The sequence below is a fragment of the Physeter macrocephalus genome, chromosome 8 (genome assembly GCF_002837175.3).
Source record: "Physeter macrocephalus isolate SW-GA chromosome 8, ASM283717v5, whole genome shotgun sequence".
Taxonomy (NCBI): Eukaryota; Metazoa; Chordata; class Mammalia; order Artiodactyla; family Physeteridae; genus Physeter; species Physeter macrocephalus.
Window position 1 is genome coordinate 13,757,204 of NC_041221.1, and position 24,953 is coordinate 13,782,156.

The following is a 24,953-nucleotide window of genomic DNA, read 5'->3' on the forward strand; positions in this document are numbered from 1 at the left end:
TGTCCCCTGCATCGGCAGGTGGACTCTCAACCACTGCGCCACCAGGGAAGCCCTGGGGAAGGTTTTGTTTTGGTTTTTTGTGGGGGGCTCATGATAGCAAAATAAGCAAATGTGTTAATGGCCCACATCAATTCCCAATGATTTCTTTAAGATCAATAGAAAAGCAAATGGAAAATGGTTTTGCTTAAAGTTACAGGATCCTCTCAGTATAAGAATTTGAGTCATCTACTGAAAGGTTCTTTTTAAGCCTAAGTATGATATGGTTATGCTATCATTTTTATGAGAGCTAAGTGGATTTTTCAGTTCCATCAAAGCTAGGATGAAAGAGCTGAATTAACAGCTTAGCATGTGAAGTCAGACACTCCTGGGTTCCTCACTGGTCTCCGCAGCCAGCCAGCTTTGTGCTCCCCCTCCTCGGCTGTGAGGTCGCGTCTGCCTCCAGGACTTCCCTGTGGACTGGACGAGAGCAGGCGTGTCCGGTGTCCTGGGTGGCATGGACACAGAGAGCGTATTGTACGTCTCGGCTCCTAGTGGCATTTGGATGCGTATCGAGCTTATTTTGGTGAAGAAACTCATGTTCACTTGTCCGGGTTTCCTATTCTGCCTGGAGTTTCATGGCTGTTTTGTCCAAGTTGAAGAGAGCAGCAGCTGTATGAGCTGACGCAGGGGTGAGGCTGGGTGGAGCTGGGCCAGCTCCACCTCTCCTTAGCTTTAGACCCCAGGCAGGTTACTCCTCTTTCCTGATCCTCCTCCTCCTCCTCGTGGGGAGAATCATACCCACCTCAGAGAGAGAGGCCAGGCGAGGGTTATTTAGATCACGTGTCAAGTGCTGGCTTTTCTTGAGACCACTTATTTAAAGATATGAAAAAATCTTGTTTTGTGATGTCATTCTGCTAAATTATTAAGTTGCCTAAAAATACCAATTAATAAATTTGAGTCCATTTTTCCTATATTTACCTAAAAATGCCATTTTTATTCCTGTTGTAGGTGCTGGAGATCAGAATTTATTTACCTCTATTTATCCGACGCTCTCCCAGCAGCTTCCAAGAGAACCGATGGAATGGAGAAGGTACGGCGCCTCTGGTTTTCCCTGCATCTCCCTCCTCATTTTGTAGGCATTTGTGTGAGCAAGTGAAGTAGTAAGAGTTAAAGGCTAAGTTCTCAGGAAACTGAGTGGAGCCACGTAATTGTGGGCCTTCTTCTCTAAGGAATGTGTTGATTTTCTTGACAAGACATAGGATGGTAGAAATGGGACACTTCTTCTGAGCTGAAGGCCCACTTTTATAGGAATGGCTTCTGATTCCTCATGGCATTTTGGAAAGGAGACACACACTCTGATTCCACATTAGAGCAGGTGACTCTGTCTGCTGTCTTAATGAGGCCTTCTCTCTGCCCTGAGCTCCTGGCTCTTCTCTTAAGGATGAGAAAGTGTACAGAAAGATGTTACTTAAAAATTATGAAGGAGGGGCTTCCTTGATGGCACAGTGGTTAAGAATCTGCCTGCCAATGTAGAGGACACGGGCTCGAGCCCCGGCCTGGGAAGATCCCACATGCCACGGAGGGGCTAAGCCCGTGCGCCACAACTACTGAGCCTGCGCTCTAGAGCTTGCGTGCCACAACTACTGAGCCTGTGTGCCACAACCACTGAGCCTGCATGCCACAACTACTGAAGTCCGCGCACCTAGAGCCCATGCTCCACAACAAGAGAAGCCACTGCAATGAGAAGCCCGCGCAACCGCAACGAAGAGTAGTCCCCGCTCGCCACAACTAGAGAAAGCCCGCGCGCAGCAACAAAGACCCAACACAGCCAAAAATAAAAATTAAAAATAACTAAATTTATTAAAAAAAAATTAGGAGGGAAACCAGATCAATCCTCCTGTTTGCCCTATTGTTTGTAATTGTTCCTCTAATGACTTGTTCTGAGGAAATAATTGACTTTGAATTATCTTACTGGAAGACTAATTTCTGGTAAGATTAGATATTATTTGTAGAAAGTGTTTGGATTGTGACTTGCTAATACCGGTAATCTGATTTTAACCAAGGTGTATGAAGAATTTCCTGTTGTTACTCATGTTCATGTAATTCTGATTCTTGCTATATTATTCCTTTCTGATCACCAGTTTGTAATCTACTAACGTGAAGAGTTAACATTCTAGATGACTTATCCAGGCTCTCTATTGAATCTAGTCTAATTTTTGTGCCCGATTATAGTGTTACAAGGAATGTATTTAATTACCTACATGTAATATGAAGAGTGTACAGAATGTGGGAGAATTCTCTTACAGAAAAATTATTCAACATCTCAAGAGGCCCAGTGCTGTGAATGAGAGAAAATAGTCCAGCAAACGGAAGAGTTTAATACCTGAAGAAATGGAGTAATCTGTAAAGGGTTTCCAATAGTATATGTTATTTAAACATTCAGAAAGATAGAAGAAACAGGAAAGGGTGTTATGAGGAAAAAAATGAAATAGAGACACTGCATAGATTTAACACGTATTTTCATCTCTTCACCTTCTTGAAAACTAAATGAGAAAAGAGAACGAGAAATGTTCAAGGACAGAGGAGGGCAGAAGTGGCGGCAGCAGAGACGTGGACGCCTCTTTGGGAGAGGGATGGACAGAGGAATAGGAGGGAAAGCTGAGCCCGTGTGTCTGCAGAGGTGGCTCCCTGAGAAGCAGGCGAGCCCCTGACAGGTGACAGGGCCCGGGGCCCAGGACCTTGGTAGGCGAGGGGGAGAAAGGGGTGACAGAAGGCCTGGGCAGGGTTCCCTCTGCCGTGGAGTGTGTGTGTGTGTGTGTGTGTGTGTGTGTGTGTGTGTGTGTGTGTGTGTAAAGCTCTTTAGTACTACTTGACATGTTAAAGTGTATATATATTACTTTGATAAAACTTTAAATTAATTGATTAGATCTTGGGGGGAAAAAATTGAAGCAGAAACTTTACTTGATGCAGAGAACTGCTGTGTAGCTGAAAAGCGAAGTAGTAAGTTGGGAGATTGCGCTTGGAAACTCTGGAGTTAAATGCTGAGAGCTGGAGTCTCCGGAGGCGTGAAAGGAAAGCTGAGCAGTGAAGGCCAAGTCCAGAAGTTTCAATGTCCCTGTAGAAGATGTTTCAGAAGGAGAGTATAGAGAGGGTGGAGGACAGGCGATACTTGAAGAACTGGCGTCAAGATTTTCCCAGCAGCGAGTTCGCAGATTGCAGGGGCCGCTGAATGTCAAGCAGGATGAAAACAAAACAAAGCAAACAAAAAGCCACGCCAAGCAACAGGGAGAAAAGAAAAACCGAATTTGCAGTCTCTAACAGCATTTAAAATGTAGCAAAAAATATAGCATTTAAGAAGAGTTTTGAGGGCAAGTACCTACCTCTGAATCTAGAGTTCTGTATTATTCATACTCATACAAGCGGGAAGACTGCCTCAGCCTCCCCCAGGCCTTGGGAGAGACAGGATGCCAGCTGGGCCCAGGATGGCCGGGGGCCCTGATCTGCCACTCTGGCTGCACGGTGCCGCACGTGTTCTCTCCAGAGTGCTGTTCACATCTTATATTTGCTGCTTGCCACAGGATGGAGATCGTTGGGAAACGTTTCCAGACATGTATGATCAGAAACTCTGCGACTCTCTGTGAAATAATTAAGGAATGTGTCTCAAGAAAAAGGAAAATGAACCATGAATTCACAGGATAAAGGAAGCAGCTGCCAGCAAGCACGTCATAAATACTATGCTATATTATGGTGTCAGTGCTTTTAAGAATTAAAAAATCTAAAATTTCAGATTGTGGAGGAAAGCAGAGAGAAGACAGTGTACTATCTTTGTCTCGTTCAGGGAGAGGTAGACATTTACTGTAGTCTTTGAGAGGGAAATTTAAGTTTATGCATATTAAAAATTAAAATGTAACCAACAGCAGAAAAGAAATAGATGGTTAAACTTTCAAACTAACAGAGAAAAAGGATGGAAAAAGAAAACTTGATTAATCTCTCAAAGGACAGAAAAAAATAGAGAGCCTGAAATAGAAAATCCACAAGTTCACGCATAATCACATTAAATTTGGTTGGTTTCAGCTTATTAATCACCGAGACTCCTTAGATTGGATAAAAAGTACAAAATCCAGCTAATAGATATTTAAAAGAGATACAACTACTAGAGGTGGAAAATAGAGGTATGGAAAAAAGATGTATGTAGCATAATTTATTTTTACAAGTATCATAAAACAGCATCCATACCCTCTGATAGCCATAGATTAGATGAGTGCATCTTGTGGGATTTCTCTATGTGTCCTTTGTTCTTGGGTTGAGAAGAAATGGAGGAGGGTGGTTACCACTATTTTATTTATGCTATGTGAACGAAACCTGTTCTCTTTCACCAGACAGTTCTCTTTTTTGGATAATACGGGTTGTCACAAAAGTGTTAGAGCAGTTTAAAGCTTTGATAGCTTCACACAGCACTTTTGACAATTGGGAAACTTTTCTTCTTTTATAGCGACTGTAGGTTAACATCCGTTTTTCCCAGAAGTCTGTGTTGCAAGCAAAGTAAAGCCGACAGATTTATGGGGAGCCTTGACATGTCCATGTGGGCTGTGTTTAATTAAACTAAGTTACAGCATCTTTTCGGATAGCATATGTAATCGCTACAGTTCAGGCTCAGTGCCCTGTTTGTACTTCTGAACTCACGGATGTGATTAAATTGTTGTTGTCGTTTTCTCCTTTTCTTTCTGCTAAACATTCTCATTTTTCTCAGTGACTTGTTAAAAATTGTTTATAGGTCCTATGGCCGAGCTCCAAAGATGATTCACCTAGAATCTAACTTTGTTCAATTCAAAGAGGAGCTGCTGCCCAAAGAAGGAAACAAAGCTCTGCTCACGTTCCCCTTTCTTCATATTTATTGGACGGAATGCTGTGTAAGTATTCATTTAAAGGGAAAAGTTACAAGAACATGTCTTGGAATGGGGTTAATATTCAGTGGTCTGAGTTTTGCTAAGACAGCTATACTTTTTGAAATTTACTTTTTAATTTTAATTTTTTGGTAGTCTTCTCTTTTCTCCATCCTTCAGCCAAGCGTGTGGCTTTGCCGTGGCCTATTTTCTGCTCTGGCCCAGCGCAGGGCACTTGTGGTGATCACCAAATAATAGTCTTGCTTGTGTTTCCAGTTCTTGTGAGCCATCTCACTGTGGCCTAGTGGGCACTAGGTCTTTTTAATATTTACTTTCAGCTTTGTTTTCATAACACCCTGTACTCACCATCATGACAGTTACTGTACTTGCAAATCCTTGTTTGTCTTTGGTTCTGGTTTGCGGGGCTCTCTGGGGGCAGGGAACTGTGTCTCCTAACTCACAATCCGTGTCTGGTGCAGGAGGCGCTCTGGGACGCCCATCGAGTGAGGGGACGCTGCAGCTGCGGGCACTGCGGCCTTTACTTGTACTTGGCAGTTCTGTGTTCGTGAATCCATTCTTTTATTTATTTATTTATTTTTGCGGTACGCGGGCCTCTCACCGCCGCGGCCTCTCCCGTTGTGGAGCACAGGCTCCAGACGCGCAGGCCCAGCAGCCACGGCTCACGGGCCCAGCCGCTCTGCGGCATGTGGGATCCTCCCGGACCGGGGCACGAACCCACGTCCCCTGCATCGGCAGGCGGACTCGCAACCACTGCGCCACCAGGGAAGCCCCTCGTGAACCCATTCTTGACGGAAGTATTCTTTCATGAACAAATAGAAAATTCTTTGGGTCATTTCTTCCTGTCTGTTTGACTCTAATAAAACAAGCATTTAGCAGTATACAAAATATATAAATTGTTACATACTGTGACATTTTAACCTGAAACTGAGGGTGCAGAAGTAGTTTTTGTAGTTTTAATGAGAAAGGACTCGAAGCTCACGCCTGTTCTTCCCTTCACCCAGTGCACCTTTTGCCTTTGCTGACTTTGCTTTGTAGCCTTTCCCAGTGGAGTCACGTGGGATGTGCTTCCTCCCGAGAACAAGTGTGATAGCACATGTGAGATGCTGTCCACCAGGGGAGCTCGTTGGAGACTCTGCGCCCAGGGTTTTTACTGGGCCAGGCACATAGGCAGCCTCCGCCAGGCACACAGCAAAACTCCAGGGGTGGCTAGACTCCTGGGGGAATGCAGATGTTCAGCATAAGCCATGTTGTTTGCACAGTTTATGCCCAGGGAGGCACCCCTATCACACAGTGACGGGAGCCCCTCCAAAATCCAGACTAGATTTAGCCCCCAGTGATGCTTCTTCCTGCACCAGTCATTACCAAGGCTTGCACATACCACTTCCCCAAATTTATCAGTCGGCGCTCTACTCTAGGGAAGAGCCTGGGTGGGCTTCTGTTTTATTTAGTGCTTTATAGTCAGTTATCCTTACTTATTTTGATGTTCAAGTTGTCCCAGATTTGGCCAGTGAGAGTCACTTCAAGCTGGCTCCTGAGTCCTTTTGAGCACTTTCTAACTTTCTGGCACAACAAGGTATTCTGGCTTCTTGTCCCTTTGCTACCCTTGTGCTGGAATCAGCCATTTTTTCACAGAGCCCTGGTTCCCCTGGCACTGTGGGAGGGTCCCCGCTTCTATGCCTTTTGACTACATGGGGCTAGGGAAGCATGTGTCTTAGAAATCGTGAGTTGATACTGAAGCCTCTGATTTTAGCCTAACCCCACAGGGCTCTTTCTTGCCTTACCCTGTTCCGGGTTTATATCTACCCTGGCTCTGACGCATCAACACATTCACTCACCTGCTCAGTCCTGCAGTATGCATAGAATAGTTTCAGAATTGCTACACCTGTACTACAGCCGGAAACAAACCTGCTATGAAGAGTTTAGAGTTTGTTTGCAGTTCGTGCTCTCCCTAGACTGACAGTCCACATTCATACCTGGTCGGGTTGCTCCTCCCTCGGGGGTCATTCTCTTCAGTGTTTGCCTAGTTGCTCTGGCATGTTTATTTTTCCACATGGATTTTAGTATCAAAGTACTTTTCTGAGTGTTTTACTTTTTAGTTGCTATTGTCAACGGGGTTTTCTCTCCCATTATATCTTCTAGTTGGTTATTTTTTTTGTATATGAAGACATTGATTTTTTTCATGTTAACCTTGCTGAATTCTTTTATAGTTTGAGTTAGTTTTGTCATTGGTTCTCTAGTCCCCAGAGTCTAGGGTTTTCCAGATATCCTATCCTGTCACCTGCAGAGAGTCTTATTTCTTCCTTTTCAATTCTTTTGCCTCAAATTGCTTTTCCTGTTGTGAGACATTGTCTAGTAGCAGTGGAGACAGTGGGTATCTTTTCCTTGTTCCTGACTTCAGTGGGAATGCCTGTGGTGTCTCGCCACAGTAGGGCGCTGGCTATGAGAATAAGGTAAATTTGAGCGAGAGGGTGAAGGAACGTCCATCCGTTCCTATTTTCTTGAGGGTTTTCATTAGGAATACACTGTTGAATCCTGTTAAAGGCTTTCTCATACCTGGTGGAGATAATCATATGATTTTTCCCACTTACATCTACTAATTTGTTGAATTACGTTAATGGGTTTCTTATTATTGAACCATACTTGCATTCCTGGTATATTCCACTTGGTCAGAGTATTATTTTCTTAGTGTGGTATTGGTGTCTGTTCACATTATTTAGGATTTTTTGCGTCTATAAATATATTCACAAGTGATTGGTCTATAACTTTTTTTTCTGCTGTGTTTATCAGGTTTAGGTATCAATGTTATACTTGATTCATAAAAATAACTTGGAAGTTTTTGTTTGTCTTCTATATCTGAAACAATTTACGTAGCACTAGTACTATCTGGTCTCTAGGGTTTGAGGGAGTTCTCCTGAGAAACCATCTGGGCCTGGTACTTTCTTGTGGGATAGTTCCTTGATCACTTTCTGTATCCCTTCCATGGAAATTGATCTGTTTCAGCCATTTGTCAATTTTGATAAACTATATTTTTCTTAGAAATTATACATTTCAGTTTAAAAATTTCTTTTCATTGAAGTGGTCTTTTTTTAACTTTTAAAATATGCTCTGTGTCAATAGTTGTTTCCCCATCATTATTTCTTATTTTGTATATTTGTGTTTTCTAAATTAGCCGGTTGTTTCTTTCCCCACCAGAGAAACAGGAGTTTTATTTATTAATCTGATATACTATTAGCATGTTTTCTATCTCATTAATTTCTGCTTCCATTTTTATTATTTCCTTCCTTTCGTTTTCTTATAGTTTACTTTGTTCTTTTCCTAGTTTTTTAAAGTTGGGAATGCATTTATTTTCATTCTTAAATTTTTAATGATATAGGTCTTTAAAGATGTGAGTTTAAATATATCCCCGTGTTGTTATTATTTTTCAGAAATTCTCTATTTTCTGTTTGTATCACCCCTTACACTCAGTAGTTTAACAGAAAGTTTTTTAATCTCCAGAAGGAAGTTTAAAAATTTTTTCACTTTAACATTTCTAATTTTATTGCATTGTGATTAGAGTGGTGTTTTTAATATTTTCTGCTATTAGGAAAATTTTTTTTCTTTGTGATCTAGTAAAGTCTCTGTGGATGTTCCATGTGTGCTTGAGAATGTATTTTCTTTGTTTTTAGATTGTAATATTAAATGTGTACCCATAAGAGCTTGTACTGATTATGTTGTTGAGGTCATTTATATTTTGTTTTGTCCACTTGATCTATCTTTAACTGACAGTGGTATGTTAAAGTCTTCTATTATTAGAATGTTTCCATTTCTCCTTCATCTTCTATAGTTTCTGTTTTATATAGGTAGTTGATGTATTATTTAGTGCATGGATATTAATAACTATTATAATCTTTATGGAGTGAAATATGTCATTAAAAACATGGTTTCTGAGTAGTGTTTCATGTTTAGGAAGGCCTTGTCTATCTGAAGATAATAACTGATTTTCTCCTATATTTTCTTTTAATATTTTTATAATTTGTGTTTTATATTTGGATCTGTATCGCTTCAAGTTATTTTTGTATATGGTAGGAGCAATGTGGGTTCAGTGTCTAATTTGTTGTCTAAATGGGGAGCAACTTGACCTAATATCATTTCATAATAGTCTACCTTTTCCCCACTTACTGAAAACGTCACCTTTATTTTATTTATTTATTTATTTATTTATTTATTTATATTTTTTGGCTGCATTGGGTCTTCATTGCTGCACGCGGGCTTTCTCTAGTTGCGGTGAGCAGGGGCTACTCTTTGTTGCGTTGCACTGACTTCTCATTGTGGTGGCTTCTCTTGTTGAGGAGCACAGGCTCTAGGCACACTGGCTCAGTAGTTGTGGCTCGCGGGCTCTAGAGCGCAGGCTCAGTAGTTGTGGCGCACGCGCTTAATTGCTCCGCTGCATGTGAGATCTTCCCGGACCAGGGATCAAACCCATGTCCCCTGCATTGGCGGGCAGATTCTTAACCACTGCGCCACCAGGAAAGTCCCATCACCTTTATTTTAAAGCAGTATCCTTTATGCACAATATTCTGGACACATCAGTTCTATTGATCATTGTCTGTTTTATGCCTGGACCAGACTTTTAATTACATTTAGTTACATTTTTATAATATGTATTGATATCTGTTCTTTTAAAATAAATCTCTTGGCTAGCATGCATTTTCTCTTTCATATGAATTTTAGAATCCGATTGTTAGGTGTACAGATTTTATTTTCCAAAAATGTCTGTACCAGTATCTCCCATCCCACGTGTTCTTCTCTGCACGGCAGTGACATTGCTGCCATGAGAGCCTGGGTCTGTGTTTCCTCCAGTTGAATCTGGGTGGGTCGGACTGGCAGAGGGAAGCTGTGACTCTTGAGACTGTCCTAAAAGCGAATATATCTTTGCTGCGTCCTCTTGGGATGCTTGCTGTCAGACTCCAGCCACCATTCTCAGAGGAAGTCAGTGCCCCTGTGGGAAGGCCATCCGGAGGTGTGCGTTCCCAGCCCCAGCAGGTCCTGTCAGCAAGCTAGCGTCCACCAGCAGACGTGTCATTGCCTGCTCGCTCCCAGCCTTCCAGTGCCACAGCTGACACCATGTGGGGCAGACGAGCTGTCCACCAAATCTCCAGGGTGCAGGTCTGTGAGCAGATCTTCTGGACCACTGTGTATTGTAGTAGTTCGTTACAAAGCCATAGGTAACTGGAACAGTGACTGAAAAGAAAAAAACAAAAGACTGAGGTGTTTTGATTGGGATTGTCTTGAAAAAGTTACACGTTCATCTGAGAAGAATTTTAATGATCATGAATCTTCTCCTCTGGGAACCTGGTTTGTTTCTCCATTCTTTATGGCTTTTTTATGTTTTCGTAATGTGTCATAATGTTTTTCATAAAAGTCTTGCATTTTTTTGCCAGGTGTAGTTTTTGTGGGCATTATGGATGATGGTTTTTTGTTTTCCTTAAACTTGTTTTCTAGTAGGGAGCCCGTGGGGTTTTTTTGTTTTGTTTTATTGATAGTTTTTTTAAATTTTAATTTTAATTACTTACTTAATTAATTTTTTTAGCCGGGTTGGGTATATGTTGCTGCGCGTGAACTTTCTGTAGTTGCGGGAGCGGGGGCTACTCTTCGTTGCGGTGCGCAGGCTTCAGTAGTTGCGGCACGCAGGCTCAGTAGTTGTGGCTCGAGAGCTCGAGAGCTCGAGAGCGCAGGCTCAGTAGTTTTGGTGCATGGGCTAGTTGCTCTGCGGCATGTGGGATCTTCCCGGACCAGGGCTCGAACCTGTGTCCCCTGCATTGGCAGCAGATTGTTAACCACTGCGCCACCTGGGAAGTTCCTATTGATAGTTTTGATTACCACCTGTTAAGAAAATTTGGGGGAGCAAGTTGACAATGTTTAGGAATTTAGATTTAAAAGTGAAACTCTTTGTTATGTTATTTCACTAGTTGCTTTAGGGTTTATAGCAGCGGTCCCCAACCTTTTTGGCACCAGGGACCGGTTTAGTTGAAGACAGCTTTTCCAAGGACGGGGGTGGGGGGGTGGGGGGATAGTTCAGGCGGTGATGGGGAGCAATGGGGAGCGGCAGTGAAGCTTTGCTTGCTCTCCCGCCGCTCCGCTCCTGCTGTGCGGCCTGGTTCTTAATAGGCGTGGACCGGCACCAGTCCTTGGCCCGGGGGGTTGGGGAACTCTGGTTTATGGTATACACTGTAAGTTACACCTCTTTCCTTCAAGTCATATTATACTACTTGAGACATAGTTCCTTCCCTTTCCATACTTGTAACTCCCTTCTCCGGCTTGGAGAAGCCAGGCACTCATTATCCTCCATATGTTTGCTTATTGGAATCATCACTGCCTGTGAGCCTTCTCCTGTCACTGCTGTCCTGCTGCCCTGCTGCCCTGCTGCCCTGTGGTGTGGGTGCCCCCCGCGCTCCGGGGCTGACACTCTGCTGGATCACCCCCTCCCCACCTCATGTGACCCATGACCCCCCTCGGAGGCCATGTTTGCCCTACTTTTCCTGGGACACCCCAAGCCAGCCCCCAGTCCTTCGTCATCTGCGCTGTGATGCCTCCTCACCCAGCTTGGCTCTGGCGCCAAGGCGGCTGCTCCCCACTAGGACCCCCTCGTCCCCCTTCCTGCCCTGTGGTGACGTCTTCCTCTCTTCGCTGTGGTTTCCTGAGAGACCCTTAACCTCAGTGGCTCAGCTTGGGTTCCTCTTCTGCAGAGTCAGCGAGTCTTTTTAGGAATGTTTGCTCACCGTCGTGAGTGATGGACTGGGGTCTGTCCTCCCGATTCTGCCAGAACTTTGGGGGACTCTGTCCAGCCGGCCGCTCAGCGAGGCCTCTTCCCGAGAGTCCCCGCAAGCTGCCACAGAATGTCCGCAGCAGAGGGCCTGGTGTCCCCTTGGGGTGCGGCCACCTCTCCTCAGTGTGAATTCTGGTGAAGGGCGCCCCGAACTGGCCCCGGGACGGCCTTGGAGCTTGTCAGGCCTCCTCACCGCCCCTTGTCCACCCTGTGATTTGTGTCTGCACTGTGATTTTAAAGCTGCTGGCGTCTGTGGCTGCAGCCCCCTGGCCTTTTGGTTTCCCTTTCCAGGCGTCATGCATCTGGGTTTTGACAGAACACCAGCACTGTAAAATCTAAGCTTCCAAGTCCTAAGCACCGCCATTGTATGGAAAATATGCAGTATATGTGTATGTTACTGTTGGATATTAATTCACAGAAATGAGATTTCTGCAGGATGGTTTTCCTTTTAATTTTTAACCAAAAGATCTTTTTCAGATTGTACTTATTTCAAATTTAAACTGAGGACATAGCAGTTTTAAAAATTTTTAAGTACTGCCTTTTGGAACTTTTCACTTATTAATTAAACGAAAGGAGGGACTTTATACAGCATTTGAGATTTAACTCATTTATGGATCAATCACATGAGTGTTACTCTAGAGAGACTAAAAAATCCAGAGAAAATACAAGCAGGATAGTAAGGAATCTTTCTATTAAAAGAGGGGAAAGCATATATTTTGACAGTAGCTATTAATTATAGTTTCCAAAGGTTTTTAAGTGCCTGATATTGAAATGAGTTAAACATCTTGGCTTTTTCACTCTGAATCTGCTTAGTGGATTTATGGAGCATAACGTCAGTTGTAAACAGAGCTACAAAGCAAGGAAGACGTCTGTTTCCCTGCTTCTCCCTGGAAGAGAACCGAGGCTCACCTCGTTGGCGTTCGTGCAGGCGGGGTGCGCTCTTCAGCAGGCTGGTGTGTGGTGCTCTGAGTCAGGAGCAGCTTCGATTTTGAGGCCCAGGCCGGCTCCCCTATCGATCCATGTGAATGAGAACAACTTTCAAAAGCCCTGGAGTGTCCTCTTTACTCGGGTTCGCCTCTGAAGCTGCCTTGCCCCTGATGTGGCCTGCACGTGGCATTGAGGTTAGAGTGGTTCTGGGGGCTCCAGAGCCACTCGCCTCTCCCATCAAGGTGGGGCTGTGACTGTGTTGGGACCCTGTTGTGCTTGGGCCCATGGCCTCTGGCCCTGCAGACCTGGGTTTTAAAGTCCCAACTTAGTTAGCAGACTGTGTTGCTGTGGGCAGCTTGCTCGGCCCTCGGCCTCTCCACCTCTTCCTCTGTAACGCTGGAAGACCTCCCCTTGGCGTCCCTGGCCTTGGGGACAGTGCACACCTGGGGTGTGGCGCTGAGGCTGCCCGGAGTGCCAGCAGCCGGAACCAGCGCCGGGCTTTCCGTGGTGTCCCCATCCCGGAGCAGGAAAGCATGCTGTCTTCTGTTATTGGACACATTTGCCATATAAACTAAAGGATATTAATTAACCTGCTTTCACAGTGAATTATTTATTTTCAGGATACTGAAGTGTATAAAGCTACAGTAAAAGACGACCTCACCAAGTGGCAGAATGTTCTGAAAGCCCATAGCTCCGTGGACTGGTTAATAGTGGTAGTTGAAAATGATGCCAAGAAAAAAAACAAAACCAACATCCTTCCCCGAACTTCTATTGTGGACAAAATAAGAAACGATTTTTGTAATAAACAGAGTGACAGGTAAGTGTATGTTTCATTTTACCTCTTTGGGCTGATGTCTGGATGATATATAGTTTACTGGCTTCCAGGTAGTAGTAAATATTTGCTGTGTGAGCACCTGTCTGATGCCTGACACTTGAGCACGTGATGGGTGCTGAAGAGAAGACTAGGTCCCTCTCCTCGTGGAGTTCCTGGCTGGCTGGTGAGAAACTCTGAACAGTCATCTGCAACAGGTTGCCTGGCAGGGGAGGCCCCGAGACCTGGTGACCATGGGAGAGACCACAGTGGGTCCCCTTGGAAGGCCGGTGATGGGTGTTAGCACAGGAAGGGCTCTGAGAAGTCTGCAGCCTGTGTACAGCAGGGCTCCTTGGGCGTTTCTTGGTTCTGGGACCCTGTGTTTTGTTTACCTTAACACCTAGTAAGAGTTCCTTAAGACAGAAGTTATAAAATGCTGGTTTAATGTTCTTCAGAAACTTTAAAAGGGAGCCTGAGATTTTGGTGGCTACTTCAGTGCCTGGACTTACTCTCCCCTCTTGCTCAGCCATGTCTGGGCCCTGTCCTCTCCTGCTGGTGGCGCACTTCCTGTCTCTTCAGTGAGTCTGTGCCTAGCTGTGGTGGCCAGTGCATCTCAGCACCCGGCCAGTTGTAGTCTGTGTCTGGCAGTTTAGCCCTTGAGGTGCTGGGGGTGCAGTGGTGAGCCTCGTCCCTACTCTGCTGCTGCGTGGTCTAGCGGCAGAGGCGGGCTTTGCTTCACACCCAGGCCATCACGCTGTGGTCACCACAGTGGCAAATGCTCAGACAGAAGGTTCCAGAGTGCGGCAAGAGCTGGGAGTAGGGGAGCTGGCCCGCTCTGGGGGCTAAGATATGAAGGACATGCGAGGAGTTAAGGGAAGAGATCCTGGGTGTGTGCTGCCAGGAGTCCCCACCAGACCCTGCCACGTGGCTGCCACTTGGCCGCATCCTGTGTCAGGTCCACCTGATGAGCTGACAGTTCTTCGGGGAGGAAGCCATGTGTGGGCTTCCTTTTTATGTTCCACACAATACTGGGTACACAGTAATGTTCAGACTTGCTTTATTTAAAGTTTGAATTAGATGGTTGAGCTTACACTTTATCTTAGGGAAATCTCACTCTATCTGGACTTCTGGGGATTTTTTTCTGAGGTCTGTTATTCATACATTAGTTATCTCAAAGGAATCAGTTTAACATTCTGCTAGATGCTCCATTACTGAGTGTCCTTTTCCTCTCTGTGGTTAGGTGTACTAACATTTTTGTTTTGAAAGAGGAGTGGATGGCCGTAAGGTCTGGAGGGAAGAGAGCAGCTTTACCATCTGAGGGGAAGTGGGCCGCAGGGGATGCTGAGACGGGGCGGGAGCCCAAAGTCAAATCCGAGTGGCCTCTGAGTGGTGGTGTTTGGTTTTGTTTTGTTTTTTAATTAATTAACTTATTTTTTGGCTGCATTGGGTCTTCGTAGCTGCACGCGGGCTTTCTCTAGTTTTGACGAGCAGGGGCTACTCTTTGTTGCGGTGCGCGGGCTTCTCATTGCGGTGGCTTCTCTTGTTGCGGAGCACAGGCTTCTAGGTGCGCGGGCTCAGTAGTTGTGGTGCAGGGGCTTAGTTGCTCCGTGGCATGTGGGATCTTCCCAGACCATGGCTCGAACCCGTGTCCCCCGCATTGGCAGGAGCATTCGTAACCACTGCACCACCAAGGAAGTCCTTGAGTGGTTTTTAATATAACAAAAGAAATCATATTTGTTTGGGATTTTGTTAAGTAAATAAATTGGTATTAATGGGGTGTGTTAGTCTAAACTTATGAGAAGTTCAAATTGTGTAATAATTTTTTTGAAGTGCTTATTGATTACTTTTGTCTACGTTATAATTTTATCTAATTTCCAAAAGTATGTTTCTGCTAGGCCCATTTAAAACTAACTTGCTTTTAATGACTATTCTTTTTTTTTTTTTTTTTTTTTTTTTTTTTTTTTTTTTTTTTGCGGTACGCGGGCCTCTCACCGCCGCGGCCCCTCCCGTTGCGGAGCACAGGCTCCGGACCGTGCAGGCCCAGCGGCCATGACTCATGGGCCCAGCCGCTTCGCGGCATGTGGGATCCTCCCGGACCGGGGCACGAACCCGTGTCCCCTGCATCGGCAGGCGGACTCTCAACCACTGCGCCACCAGGGAAGCCCTAATGACTATTCTTTATACGAAAAATTTAACTTACTAAAATTTTTAACATTTCATCTTCAATATTTAGAGATGCCTTCTAACATTTTGATTTTCATGAAATTGCAAAGCCACCTTTGACAAATCTGTACTCTTAAAGTATAGATTTCACTTAATACAGAATGTTTTCTTTGAACAGTAAATGTATTTCTACACTATTATTGTTAGTATATAGTAGTCCATAGTATTAATGCAGTATAAGATATTTATACAGTCCTCTGCTGGACTTAGAAGTTATTGCTTACTTGTTATTATAAAAGTATAAACATCATTCTAGCTCAGAATGTTATCTACATCCTTAATTATTTCCTTAGGATAACTCCCTAAAAGGAAAATTGCTTGGTGAAAGTTTTTGTGCATTTTCAGGCTTTTGGTAAGTGTTGCTGAAACAGAGGGTCGTGTGTTAATTGGCTGCGCCAGCAGCGTCCCCGTGACTGGCGGAGACCCCGGCCTGGAGCTCCTTGCCATGCAGCCGCGAGCCATGTGGATGCTGCTCTGCTCCAGATCAGACTCCACCAGCCCTGACTTAAGGAGCTGTTTTGGGGTCTCCCTTTCTCAGTTAGCTACGCGCGATGTGAATTTCTGAAGCGTAGTTTGTTGTATTAATTAATAAGAGAAGAAGAAGATGTAGTAGAAACAGTAAATGTTGAAGGGCATAACAAGGGATAGAGAGTGTAATGAATATATCGTCTGATTGATAAGCACCAGGTCACTGAAGGAAAATATCGTTTTGATGACTGGTGTTTGCGTCAGTTTCCTTTTTCATTTACCCCTTGTAGGTATAGAGAACTCTGTGTCTGGTCAGGAATAAACATGGATTATAATCCTTGAGAATTCCTTAAGGAGAAACTACTGAGCTGATAGACCCTCGCAGCTCATATAGTGAATAAATACACGTTAGGCCTTTGAGGGAGGGGGCTTAGGAGTGAGCTGCCTGGACCCCTTTATCTTTCAGGGGAAGAAACAGAATCTAGTGGGGATGGAATGACTGGATTAAAGCCGGCCACCGACTCAAACATTTTCTTCTTGGTACTGATTACTCACCTGGTGGAGCACCTAGACTAGGGCTGTTTCACCCTTTGTCCACTGATTTATAATCCATAGCTTTAGGCCTCCCTCCAAGAGGTATGATGGAGCCCAGAGAAAATGAAACTTAGAATCTGTTCATTTTGCTACTTGCTGGTAGTTCAGGTAAAATATTCACAGAGGAGGAATGTTGAAACTCATAGCATCAATATTTAAAAGTTATTTTTGAGTTCAGATTTATTTATCTTTCTGAATTGTTATCAAGGATAAAGAAAGTTACCTTTTCCAGTCTCTCACATGAATGTGTTGCCTTTTCCAAATCCATTGGAAACATTTGAAATTTTATGCCTTTGAAATTTTATGCCTTTGATATTTTTACACCATGCATACAAAGTCTTTTTGTAGTGAAATTGTATTATACCTACAAGTTAAGCAATAGCTTGCTAAGCCTTTATTTATCAAGTATTTATTAACGCTGCTCTCGAGGCGCTCACAGTCTGGTGGGAGAAACAGACCAGCAAAGAGGGGAGGCGTTTCCAGGGCGCGCTGACTGCTGTGGTCGTGGAATCGTGGAATCGTGGAATCGAAGTGGGGCCAAGCGCAGAGCAGCGGGGGCGGAGCTGGGGGAGAGGTTCAGTGAGGGTGTGTCAGCTGAGCAGGGCTGTGCGGGGGAGGTGCTGGGTACAAAGACGGGAGAACAAGAGAAGCTGAGTGGGCTTGCGCTGGAGATAGTAGGAACCAAAGCTGGACAGCTGGGTTGGTCCGTGTTGTCGTGGGCCTCGTGTGCCACGTTAAAACATCTAAATTTTAGTCTGTCAGTTACAAGGAACCAAAAGGTTTTTGAAGGGGGCGGGGCAAATGGGGTTTGGGAACTGAGTGAGATACGATCACCTTATTTTACAGAGAGCCCTGGAGACAGGATCTAAGACTTAAGACTCATCATAAATCCCTCTCCCCCTTTCCAGTCCATTCTACAGCAACACTCTTGGGAACAGCACTGACTGCTCATGTGGCATTAGCTCAGTTCACGATGAAGCCTTTTCCTAATCTGATTTCTCACCACCTGCCTAATGTTCTTTACCCGTTAAAGAAGGAAGAAAGGAAGGGGAGGGAGGAAGCCAACCTGCACCCCAGGAAAGTGGTAGCCGTGGGGCAGCGGTTCTGTGCTTGCGGTGGTTTCTCCACAGACCTTTCGTCTCTCCACAGGTGTGTCGTGCTCTCCGACCCCTTGAAGGACTCCTCCCGAACTCAGGAATCCTGGAATGCTTTCCTGACCAAACTCAGGACATTGCTTCTTATGTCTTTTACCAAAAACCTAGGCAAGTTTGAGGATGACATGAGAACCTTGAGGGAGAAGAGGACTGAGCCAGGCTGGAGCTTCTGTGACTATTTCATGGTGCAGGTACTTGGCTGATTATATAGAACTAGGCTGTTTCCTTCTTCTCTCGTTCCCTCTTTCATTCTTTATGAATAAGGCAGCTCTCTTTTGGTAATTCATATCGACATAGTTTTTAAAACCAAAAGACAATACAGTAGGTAACAAATGATGCTTCATTCTCTTGGCTTCTTAAGCAGAGGATCAGAGATGGTCTGCTGAGTAATCATTCTGTCAGCTGCCCTGCTGCTTCAGAGCTTGGCGTCTAGCCTTTTATGAAATGGCCTTGTCCTCAGAGTAATTCTGGTTTTGTTAGTATCTTGGGCCTCCCGGGGTGTCCACCGTGGACGTGGCTTAGGCCGAGGAGTCCCAGCAGTGGTGATGATCCTGTGATAAAGACATCCACTCCCTGCCTGGCGCTGTGATTAAATTATGACTTCCCAAGAACGTTTCCTCTGTAGTTTTGTTTTATAACCTTGGGTTCCAATAAAAGATTGTCTTAAGCTGGTTTCTTTACTCTAGTTTACAGAATTATGGTCTGTAATCAACTCGTTATCTCTTTTTAAAAAAAATTTATTTGTTTATTTATTATTATTATTATTATTGGCTGCATTGGGTGTTCGTTGCTGTGCGCGGGCTTTCTCTAGTTGTGTCGAGCAGGGGCTGTTCTTAGTTGCGGTGCATGGGCTTCTCATTGTGGTGGCTTCTCTTTTTGCGCAGCACGGGCCCTAGGTGCGCGGGCTTCAGTAGTTGTGGCTCGTGGGCTCAGTAGTTGTGGCTCGCGGGCTCTAGAGCACAGGCTCAGTAGTTGTGGCTCACAGGCTTAGTTGCGCCACGTCATGTGGGATCTTCCCAGACCAGGGATCGAACCCGTGTCCCCTGCATTGGCAGGCGGATTCTTAACCGCTGCGCCACCAGGGAAGTCCCACCTCTTTCTCTTTTAAGAAGAAAAGTCTTAAGAGAACAAAGGGATGTGTAATAGAGTAGTTTGGGGGAGGAGGCCTTCTTAACACTGCAGAGTGATAAGAATGTTGCTCTTAGGGTTCCTTGTTCTTGTTCACCATGTTTTGACTGAAAAAGTGTAATTTTCATGTTTAAACATCACTTGTATATTAATCACTGAAGAGGTAACGCACTTTGAATAAATAAAAGACCAATTCTCATTAGAAATTTTGAAGTTTATCTCTTATTCTGATGCTTCTGTCTTAGTGGTATTTGGATGATTTTTGTCACATAAGGGAATTTGAATGTGTTCATAATTCCCTGTATGATTGACCAATGGCAGATCTTTCAGATTTCCCTGTCTCTTTACCCTTCAAGCTTATTAAACTTATTTTTTAAGAGTAACAAACTAGGAAAGAGGGAGTCTAAATGAACCCAGTGGTGCCGGTTTAGAATCAGTGTGAACCCATGGTTGGATGGCTGCTGGCTAGATAGATTCACAAATACAGAGGTATGTGTAGGTTAGGGTTAATACATATACATATATTTCCTTGCTCTCTCCTCTGATGGGGCCTAGAAAAAAATGACACCTCAGTAGCAATGAACACACTCAGTGCCCAGATCTTGGTTTCTAAACTGCATTCTCCAATAAAAGGTGCCAGGGCTCCTGTGGAAGTGGTTGATCCCAGGGCTGGTGTAGGGAAAATAACAGTATCGTGTGGAACCGGAAAGTTAAGAGGTGCACAAGAAAGGTGGAGGACTGTCAAAAGAAGATATGCACCACCTCCAGGAACCCCCTCCATGGCCAAAGCAGGAGCAGTTTGTGCAACAAAATAAGTACTAACAGACTTGGATTTTAACCCGTGGGGTAAAATTCATATCCATGAGTCTATATGGATATAAATAAATAGGTAAATGGAGGAGAAGATTCTGCTCTTCCATATAGCAGAATTCTAATGAAAAAGTGTGTGTCTGGGGGCCAGGGAAATACTGCGGACGAGAGGCTGACCAGTCAGGCCCAGTCTGCTGGTAGGTCACGCAGAGACTCCGGGGATCATGTTGGCCGTTCCCTGCTTCTTTCTAGTCTTCTCTCTGTGTGTGCATAAATGTTGACATGTGTGGTCATTAAATTGATCTTTTCTTGGTATAGCACAAGCGTTATTCATTATGCTGCATGCTTTTCTCTGTTGTAATCTTTCATAGCTGCTTGTTTCAAAACACTGATTTATAGTTTTGCTTTTTTTTTTTTTTTTTTTTTTAACTTTTTTGGGTAAATAGGAGGAACTTGCCTTTGTTTTTGAGATGCTACAGCAGTTTGAAGATGCCCTGGTGCAGTACGATGAACTGGATGCTCTGTTTTCTCAGTATGTTGTCAACTTTGGTGCTGGGGGTGAGTAATGAAGTTTTAGAAACAAATTCTTTTCTCAATATAGCTTTCCCCACTTTTGAATAGTATGGAAGCTGCTGATTGTTTACCTAATGATTAAATCATCTTTTGTTTTTTTTACAAACATTATATACAATATATTCCCATGGTTCCTATAGGAAATGAAATGAGAATTAAGAATTAGTCACTTACACTTGTAGAAGCATCTTGAGTAATGAAAGTGTTTAAGAAGTTGTTTTTTAGATATAAAGTGTAATCTCTCCAACCTCCAGCAGGCTAGTGATACTTCTGATTCTGTGTCTCCTTGCTAGCGTAAGAGTGGGAATCTTTTTCTTCTGTTGAGAGGTTGTCTTTGTAATATTTGAGAGTTCATTACAGTGAGTCCTATATGATACCATTGTAAAGGGTGTTCATCTTTCTTTTAAACTTTTAAATGATGTCTTAAAGTCTTCTAAAAATACAAAACTAGCACAGTGACCCATATACAAAGAAAAAGTTTATAATTGTGCTCACTATTCTTTGCTTGATATTTATTTTGAAGGAAATGGCATCATATTATCATGACCTTTGTCTGTAGCTTGTTGTTCTTACTAACAGTCCATCACAGGCATCTCTTCAAGCTAACAGATCAGGTTCTAAGCTATTTCTGATAAGAGCTACAGAGTGCTTCATGGTGTGGATTCGTTAGACTTTATTCAGCCCACTGGTGTTGGACATTTGGGTTGTTTCCGCTCTTGCTACCACAAGCAGTGCTGTGATAGACATCTTGGTTGGGGCTTCTTTTGAGAACCCTTGTCACAGTGTCTGAAGAAAGGCACGAGTCCAAGGAGCCACCGTAGTGTCTGCTCGGGGACCTGTAGGGAGCGAGGTGCTGGGACAGTCAGTGTGGGCTGTGGGCACCGCCCTTGTTCTGGGAGTGATGAAATGTCACCCATTGAGTCCCACTCCAAAACAGTTTTTATGCAGTTCAGGTTTGGATCTCCTCACTTTGCTGAGACACAAACATAAGCATATAACCAAAGCAAAGTATTTACCAATTAAGTTTTAAAAATTTAGAAGAGGTAAAATTCCATTTCTTATATCTTACATATCCGTATTATACATATATATCTCAAATAGCTCACATGTTTCTTACATGATATTTCACATAATTTCTTTGTTCTCTCAGTTTTAAAATAAACCTGGGGCAATTTAAAACCAAAAGTAAGCCTGGACCAACTTTAGCAGCTAAATAATATTGTTCATTTTTGTTCATTCATACAACAGATACTTCCCGAGAGCCCACCGTGTGCCAGGCCCTGTTCTAAATACAGTAGGGAAAAAATCAGAATTCCTTCTTTTATGGAGTTTACGTGAAGGGGAAACAGAAACAGAAAAACAAAAGTGTGACTTAAAGTCAGGTAGTGAGACTAGTAAGTGTGGCCTGCAGAAGAGGACACAGGTTCAGGGGTAGGGTGACGGTAGGTGCTGTTTAGTGTTAGACAGATGGCCTGGGAGGCTCTCCGAGGAGAGACCTGACTGAAACGTGGGGGGAACCAGGAGAGTGCTGGGGATGGGGGCCCCGGCAGAGGGACCTGCTGGGGAGGGGACCCTGATGGGTGGGGGACACCTCACTTAGTGGGCACTGAATCAGCTGAGTCTAAGTTCAGATCAGTAAAGGATGCTCTGCTGTCTTTGGCACTTCAGACATATAGTAACGTCAGTGTGCCAGTGTTGAGTCACTTCCTGAAGAGAATGTAGAATGAGATGGCGTGACCCCTCTCTTTTGGAGTGAGAAGGTAGATTAAAAAATTTTTCATAAAGATCGAGTGGCTTGTTATTGTAGATTCTTATATTTATTTTAAGATCACATTTGAGTCTTAGGGCTGTAAGTTAAAATCGAGGAGTCTTATTGGAAATTTTTGCCAGTTAAAGAATTTTTCTCCTCTGCTTCCTGCTACTACGTCTTCCTTGTGCCTGCCGTCCCTTCCCCTAGGAGCATGACTCGGGGATTGACATGGTTGAGTTGAGACGGGCATGAGGCTTAAATAAGTCAGGAAAAGTGTGGAAATGAAGGAAGATGAGCCTCACAGCACGCTCAGCATGCTTCCTCCTGGGGCCGACTGACCGCAGAGCCTGAGGTGTCCCTGACCCTTGGCCTGGCAGTCTCTGATTGCATCCTGACCTGCTCAGGACCTTCTGGGCCTGGTACGGCGTTGTGCCCCGTGGCCGATGTCCTGTCCCCCAGTGCTCATCACCAGGTGCCAGGTACCCAGTGGGTGTCCTCGCGGTCACCACCCTGTCCCGCATCCCTAGACGGGGTCCCTGCAGACAGAGGGGTGGGCCAGCGCTTCAGGCCTATCCAGTAGCTGAACCGCCTGTCGGTCCACGAGGGCTCACGGTCCTGCGCAGTGAGGTGGAGGAATCTGCAGTCAGCGCCTTTCACGATGTGTGTTTGTTTAGATGGTGCCAACTGGCTGACTTTTTTCTGCCAGCCGGTGAAGAGCTGGAATGGATTGATCCTCCGAAAGCCCATAGATATGGAGAAGCGCGGATTGATACAGAGGCAAGAAGCCACCCTGTTAGATCTGCGCAGTTACCTGTTCTCTCGCCAGTGCACCCTGCTCCTCTTCCTGCAGAGGCCGTGGGAGGTGGCTCAGCGCGCCCTAGAGCTGCTGCACAGCTGTGTGCAGGAGCTGAAGCTCTTGGAAGTGAGTGGTCTCTTTTCCCCATTTACCCGCTTCCTGACTGTTGGCGTAGAAAACGCGGAACCTTCGATCCCAGGCATTGAACTGTATGTGCTTAGGAAAGAGTTTTCTTTTCGTGAATGTCCTTAATTTTTACTATATTATTTGCATACTTACTCTTTACACTGATTAATTAATTGCTCGAAAATGTAATTTCTGCTCTCAACACGGTGGAGCTCACTCACGTTGGCCCAAAGCGAGCCTCTTAGATCACTTTCTTTTTAAGGTAACTTTGGCTTATTCTGTGGGAGCTGGTCTTCACCGATAAAGATTAATTACCTGGTGGACACACAGAATTAGGTTTCGTAGGTAGACGTTTGTTTTATTTCAGAACTGTCTTTTCAGATAAATGATTGTGCGCATGAACATGCCGGTAACAATGTGAGTGATACACAGCAAGCCGTGCCATGTTCATTAGTAGCACGAAGTTTAATGGAGGTACGTTATGAATATGTGTGTGCATGTGTGTATGAAAGAAACCAGTTAGCGAGGCTTTAAGTTGTTTATTTATAGTGAAGTCTTTGTCTTTATAGACTAATATCCCCCAGGGCTCCTGAACTCTTTTCTTGCCCATAGCCTCGTAAACATTTTCGTGAGGTAAGGGAACTTTAAGGACTGTCCAGTCTGAGGGTTCTCACCTTTTTTGTTTCAGTGACCTCTTTACACGGAAAAATGCGCATATGCACATACAAAATGTTACATATAATTTCAGAGGATTCACAGGCACCCCCATTCCCTGGTTCAGAACGAAGTGGATGGTCGAATTCCATTTTATAAATGAGGAAAGTGGGTCTGGAAGTGGTTAGATGACTTATAAGCACGTAGCTAGGCACAGAGTCAAATCCTCGAAGCCGGACTGCCGTCCTTTCCATCGTGCTCCACACCAGGGCTCGCAGGGGCGGTTACAGAAGACCAGGGTGACCAGCGGTAGGGATAGTTTTCACATGATGGTAATTTCTGCTTTGTGTTGTTTAGAAAACTAAATAACAGGCTCAGCACTTAGTTTGAAATGACCTTAAGAGATCTACACATTTTTTTTAAAACCCAAATGAAGAGAAACTGTTTCAGTTAATTTCTAAAGAAGAGATGCCTAGCCTAGCTGAGTCACAAACTTGAGGATTTAAGACTTTTTATCAAATTATTTTTTTTCCTTGGACATCTAATCAGGCGTATGAGGAAAAATAACATTTTCAACCTTGAGATGATATTCTTATGGCTGCCTGTCACCGAGTAGATTTTGATAATCTGCTTTGGCTACGCTATGTAACTGTACAGACTGCGGTGGGCGGGGGCTTTGCTTCATTAATGGGGCAGGGCCGCCTGTGTTCACGGGTGCCTAGAGAGTTCACTGACTTAGAGGTTTTGTCTTGTTACTGGATTGGGGAAAAACATGGGATGTGTATTAGAGTCCAAGCAGTTCAGTCGTGGCGCTTTCAAATTGGGGTCACCCCAGGAGGGTCTTTTAGGACATGCACAGATGTGGGGCAGGTGTGGGAAACCACGGACGGTGGTCGGAGCCAGCCTCTTCAGTGCTGGGCCCAGCCGGTCACAAACTCTCTTTTTCAAATTCTTTTTCTTGCCTTAGACGGTTGACTAGTCAGTCACCTGCCAGGCTGCGGAGAGGAGAGGGAGCACCTGGGGGGCTCTGGCCCTGCAGGAAGGAGCGGGGTGCCGCCCACACTTCTTTCTCCTCCCCTCCAGGCCTTCTGGAAGCTGGAAGGCAGGGCACCCGGGGACGGGGTACGCTCAGCTCCCAGGCAGGCGGCCGGGACAGCCAGTGTGGAGCGGATGCCACGAGCATCTTTGCCCGCTGCGTGTGGGGACAGTGTCCTACTCACTTGCCGTGCAGTGGGTCCCCTGGCTTGGCCT

General features: G+C 44.6%; 1 protein-coding gene across 7 annotated transcripts in view; it reads left to right on the forward strand.

Moving 5' to 3' along the window:
- The window catches only part of TRAPPC10 (trafficking protein particle complex subunit 10), a 94,228-nt gene that overhangs the window by 29,477 nt on the left and 39,798 nt on the right, over positions 1-24,953 (forward strand). For all 7 annotated transcript variants that reach the window (XM_024120188.3, XM_055086446.1, XM_028492708.2 and 4 more), the window contains 6 exons: positions 988-1,069; positions 4,754-4,889; positions 13,236-13,432; positions 17,861-18,056; positions 20,250-20,361; positions 22,801-23,048. In XM_024120188.3, coding sequence (XP_023975956.1) covers positions 988-1,069; positions 4,754-4,889; positions 13,236-13,432; positions 17,861-18,056; positions 20,250-20,361; positions 22,801-23,048 — 971 coding nt within the window. The remainder of the gene's footprint in view (positions 1-987; positions 1,070-4,753; positions 4,890-13,235; positions 13,433-17,860; positions 18,057-20,249; positions 20,362-22,800; positions 23,049-24,953) is intronic.